Below are 5,415 nucleotides of genomic sequence, written 5' to 3'. Positions count from 1 at the left end.
TACAGAAAGAATACTTGAGCTCGATTGTTGTTTGTAAATCAAAGAAAAAAATGGTATACACAGGGAGTAGTTTACTAACGAGTTTTTGAATGACATTAAGTGTTTATGTATTTCAAACCACAAGTTGAGGCTTAAAAAACGATGCTATGCTAATTAGTTTTTGAATGAGATAAAGTGTTCAGGTATTTCAAACCACAAGTTGAGGTTTAGGAAAAGATGCCTATGCTAATGAGTTTTTGAATGACATAAAGTGCTAAGGTATTCCAAACCACAAACTGAGGCTTAAAAATGATGTCTTGCAATGCTAATGAAAAACATTGATCGGATAGGGTAATAGTCAATGATTTGGCCAAAAACTTTATTACGGCAATTCTCATACCGTGAATGAATATGGTACAAAGTGGTGATGGATTAGAAGACAATACAATTATGCAACACACTTGCATGCATTAACCAATAATTGTCAAGTTACCTAATATAAAAAAAATAATCCAATTCATTCTTACATATCCATACCTTCAATTTCAAACAATTAACACAAACTTTGTTGTCATCGTTCAAGTATATTTGGGTTGGTATATCCTGTTTTGTTTTTGTAACAATATTTGAGCTTGATTTATTTCACACACAATTTTGCTATCAATATGGCTCAAATAACAATCAAATATTTTCCCTGGCTTATATACTTCACAAAATACATTGTATTTTTATTTTCAATTTTTATTACAAATGGTCAATGTTAATTATTATAAAAAAAAAAAAAAAAGATGGAATCGCAGATAACAATTCTTACCCGTGCTTGGCACGGGCTTCATACTAGTGATAAGCAAAATAAACCATAACTAACTTGTATTTTTAGTTAATATTAAATGTCATAAATCATACACATAATGTCAAAAACCATAAGCATTTTCTTTGATAGTGAATGTGTTTGCAGCAGTGAAAATATTTGATAAGAAAACCATCAATATTTTATTAATTAAAAAGCTTTGATTTTTGTAGAAAAAAAAGGTTTATTTCCCTAAGCATCATGCTCATCTTTTATGAAATGATTAAGCATACTTTATTTCTCGACATTTTTTAAGATACTCTATATTGCCTAAAAGAAGTTATTTTTTAGTTAGGAATTGAGCTGCTTCTTTTTTCACCCTATGAGTTTTTCGCGCTCCCTATGCAGTTCGAATTATAGAATCCAAACGGCATAAACATCCCATAAAAACCTTCAAAACACGTTGAAATATTTTGGATTTTAAAATCCGAATAGGGCGTGCGAAAAACTCATAGAGTAAGAAAAGTAACAATCTAGAAATTGAATACTCGATCAAACGTCTAGAGAGTCCAAACATCTATCAACTCACAACACCATATTAATTTTCCCCTTTATTATTCAATTTAATGATGCTATCTTCTATTAATCATGTGTTTAAATTTAAATTCTAAGTTAAGTGAACAATTCAATGAATAGCTATTAGTGAGTACTAATTTGGTTCACTAAAAGTGTGAATAAAAATATTATTGTACTAAATCAATTGAAAAAGATGCTATTAGTAAGTACTAATTTGGTTTGGTTATTAAAAAAAGTACTAATTTGGTTAATTGAAAGTGGGAATAAAATATTATTGTATTAAATCATTTGAAAAAAGATGTGCTGCAATTACTTTTTATTCATTACACATAGCTATGTCAAGGGGGCGAATACTAGTATTTTTCTAATAGAGGATAGATTTTTCTAATAGAGGATAGGTAGTATACTACTAGTATTACAAGATTCGCGGTGGCGACAGTCCCTTTTTGAATACACTTGGCTCCGTCCTTGGTTTCACTCACCTATAGGTATTCAATGGAGTACATTAATTCAATCTATAAGTGGCCATTTTTGTGGCCCCTTTCTTAACGAAACCATAACCGTAAGGTCTTAAGTTCACAAGGAGAGTTCAATCGAAAAACTAGTTTATTAGATGAAAAAACATCATAATATTGAACATTTTTATCTACTCAATGTAAGACTCGTAACATTGCCACCACTTAAGTTCTTACTTTAAAGGTACCCTTCACCATTCAGAAAAACATGCATTTGGAGACTAACATTTGATCCTCCTTGCTCAAGGAATCATAGTTCCTAACGGGAGATCACTCTGTCATTAAGTCAGAGCCGTATAGGAGGCTAGGCAAAGAAAGCCATATGTATCCAGCATTATAAGTTATGAGAATTCACCCTTAATCAAAATCAATCAACACAATGAACCAAATGTTGTCAACTGAATTACTATCCTACTCTAAGTTAAAACTCCAAACAGAAACACCAAAATAAACCAAGAACAACAATAACACCTTGACCCTACTATATATAACAGTATCAAACACCAATTTAAGCTTCACAATGTTATTGCATGCCAGAATCAAAATAGAGACATCATTAAAATTTGTGCTAAGCTTATTTCTTTGTCTGCACAAAATTGTTAAAGCATAATTGGCTTGCAGATGCCTAAGAATATAGTTGGAACAAAATTTGTTGAACCAATTTTGTGCATAAATTTCTTGAAGCATCATAGACATAATTGTTTTAAGACGGTTCACATTGTGCAAATTTTGTTTAGAAAAATAATACCCTTGAACTGTCTTAAAAACTTGGTATCTCCATTACGGCAAGGATTAGCACTAGCAGCAACAAAATTATAGAACAAATACTTCAAACGGATGCTTAAAAAATGTGCTGTCAGCGTCAAACAAATCTTTTTGTCAGTTCCAACTATATCTAAGCAAGAGAAAGGAAATAAGGACGGAGCAAGTAAGTGAAATACGGCGAAACAATTGAAAGAAAACAACCGTAAGCATGCAGGACAATCAATGCATCGGCCGAAAATTAAAATGCAGCCACATTTTTAATAGCATCAAAATATATTAGAATTTAGAGCCAAATATGTGCTAGAATCAGTATCTCACAAGGACAACAAAAAAAAGAAGAAATAAAGACACTTAAAAATAGCAACAACCATAAATGATTTAGTACTATTAAAAGATGAATAAGAACTGCATGAAGAAACAAATGCCAAGTTAAGAACTTTGCTTGTGCAAGAGAACAAAACAGGGTGCTAAAAAGCATAAATATTGGAGCAAAACCATATGCTGATACGTTATTAACAAGGTTTAAATTGTTGTCGTGGTTATCTCATAATCCTTGCTATTGCAGAGAATCGTGATCAAATGCGGTTGTTGCGACCTCAATAATGATCATTTTTTATTTAGAGCACCTCAATAATAATCATGTTGAGGCCCATAAACTAAAAGTTGACATGTTGCAGAGGCCTTCGGGCATGTGATCAGTTTCCTTTTTTCACTTTCACTCGAGACTGTCATGGATTGTAAAATATTTGCATTCTTCAAAATATATTTTGCTAACATAAGTTGACTTTGTAGGCATACATTGTACTGAAGAGTGCAAGTTATAAGGTCTGATAAAAGGCATTGTGGAACAAATTCTGGGTCAACCCAATTTTTTTTATCATCTTTTTCATTTCTCTTTGCGGCATACAAATATGCCTACACAAAATAAAACAAAACATAAAGATTAGTTAAGCCATTAAAAAATAAATAAAGATTTGTTAAGAAAAGATTAACCGGATATGATTCTTAAACTTAACAAACCTCGTAAAAATTGAGATTTTGAAGCTTAGGGCAGTGGAGTAGTTTAAGATTTTGAAGCTTAGGGCAGTGGTGTAGAACTTGTACTACCAAAGGCCAACTATTGTGGAGCTCCAAGTAGGTCAAATTATGAAAGTTAGGAATATCAGCATATGGTGGCAGGGGCTGAGGCTGATGCACCTATATTATGTAAAAAGACACTAACAAATTAGGTCAAAATTTCCCAAAGAAAGTAAAAATAAATCACATTGTTTCATCAGCATATTGTATTCAATTGAAGACTATGAAGCACTGATACCGACACTGACATGTTGATACCAATAATAGTATGAGAAAATTTGAATTATCGAATGTAATGAGACGATCAATGTCTAGTGTCTGATACCAACAACATGTGTTGGATATCTGTGCTACATAGATTGATGCATTGCATTCATAATAAAACTAACCTGGCAGAATTTGCTGTTTTTTGTGTACATCTTGAATATATCCAAGCACAGAAACTCAGAAGTAGAAAGTACTTTCATCGGAAAATAGTAACACACACATTGAGTGATATCTGCTCTAATCAGTTTGGGTAAGCTTAAGCTTTTAAACTGTTGAATGGCAAGAGAGTCCTGCTTATCATAATGCAAGTTTATATGAAATAATTCTAGATCCTCAAGAACTGGACATCCAAGTAGAAGCAGGATAAAATCTCGATCTTGAGCAAAGTGAATGTCACTCAACCGAAGGGTTTTGAGTGATGGAAATCCAAATCCAATGGAAGAAAAAGAAAAACCCTTGACAGAGAATCGATAGAGGTCGAGACTAACAAGGGTTTTGCATGTGAAGATGCTAGTAGGTAATTTGGGAAAGCGGTGATCATCATCTACATCACCACCAGCAACAACAACATTATCAACGTCAACATCATCATTAGCATTAACATCAGAATCATCATCAAATTGATAGTCGTCAGCATCATCAACATTATCAAGGTCATAATCATCATTAGCAAGATAAACACGATCGATAAAGTCAACAACATGGAGATGGAGACAAAGATGATGGAGTCTGCGTTGAACAACTACATTGATCCATTCAACGACATTGGGAAAACTGAAATGATAGGCAAGACGAGGGTTACTATATTCAATGTCTAGGCAGAAACGGTTAATGGAATGAGAACCACCGCCGGCGACATCTCGAGAGATCAAAACAGAGTTAACAGAATTGTTAAATTTGGAATAAGATTCAATGCTATCAACTTCAATGTATTTGAATTCGATATTGTCGATATAGCGCCAGAGATGAGTCCATCTCTTGGACAAAACGCTTGTGGCAACGGCCTCTTGGGTGGAGACTAAAGAGAGAATGCGGCAAAGAACATCGTCTGGTAACATGCTTATTCTATCTGCCGCTCTTCTCCGTCGCCGCCGCATTTCATCTTTCTTCTTCATCAGAAGATTAGACTGTGTATCAACTATCGACTGTTAGGGTTAAGGGTTATGGCTGTTGGCTAGGGTGTGTATGCGACTAGGGTGAACTAAACGGAAATTTTGGCTCTCAACTATTTGGAGTTAATTTTTTTGGGCTGTAGGGTCACATGGGATAATGCACAATTTGTGCAGGGGCCGGGGTTCGAACCCCGGACACCTATTCATCTTTAGAGTGAATTTCTCTAACCACTAGGCTACTTGACCAAAAAAAAAAGAGTAAAAAAAAGAGAAAATCTTTCTTGCACACAAACATAACACATCATCCTTGGACACAACAAATAAAAATTGGCTT

General features: G+C 33.7%; 1 protein-coding gene across 1 annotated transcript; it reads right to left on the bottom strand.

Annotated features, from left to right (window-relative positions):
* Window positions 1-3,005: 3,005 nt before the first annotated feature.
* LOC146924184 (F-box/FBD/LRR-repeat protein At1g16930-like) lies at window positions 3,006-5,066 on the bottom strand. Its single transcript, XM_085710524.1, has 4 exons — window positions 4,675-5,066; window positions 4,092-4,575; window positions 3,646-3,822; window positions 3,006-3,540 (listed from the first exon to the last, which is right to left on the bottom strand). The coding sequence occupies exons 1-4, from the start codon at window positions 5,064-5,066 to the stop codon at window positions 3,253-3,255; spliced, it is 1,341 nt and encodes a 446-aa protein (XP_085566650.1). The 3' UTR covers window positions 3,006-3,252.
* Between the last annotated feature and the right edge of the window lie 349 nt (window positions 5,067-5,415).

Source organism: Medicago sativa, chromosome 5 (assembly GCF_051527215.1).
Source record: "Medicago sativa cultivar Bolivia chromosome 5, Bolivia_mono, whole genome shotgun sequence".
Classification (NCBI taxonomy): domain Eukaryota; kingdom Viridiplantae; phylum Streptophyta; class Magnoliopsida; order Fabales; family Fabaceae; genus Medicago; species Medicago sativa.
The sequence above is the reverse complement of the archived record's forward strand: the minus strand, read 5'-3'. Positions and strand labels throughout refer to the sequence as shown.

Excerpts from the sequence above, each read along its gene's own strand:
- LOC146924184 (XM_085710524.1), bottom strand. The coding sequence starts at position 5,066 with ATGCGGCGGCGACGGAGAAGAGCGGCAGATAGAATAAGCATGTTACCA. Across the intron at positions 3,823-4,091 it reads AAAACAGCAAATTCTGCCAG|GTGCATCAGCCTCAGCCCCT; the intron begins GTTAGTTTTATT and ends TACATAATATAG. Across the intron at positions 3,541-3,645 it reads AAAATCTCAATTTTTACGAG|GCATATTTGTATGCCGCAAA; the intron begins GTTTGTTAAGTT and ends TATTTTGTGTAG.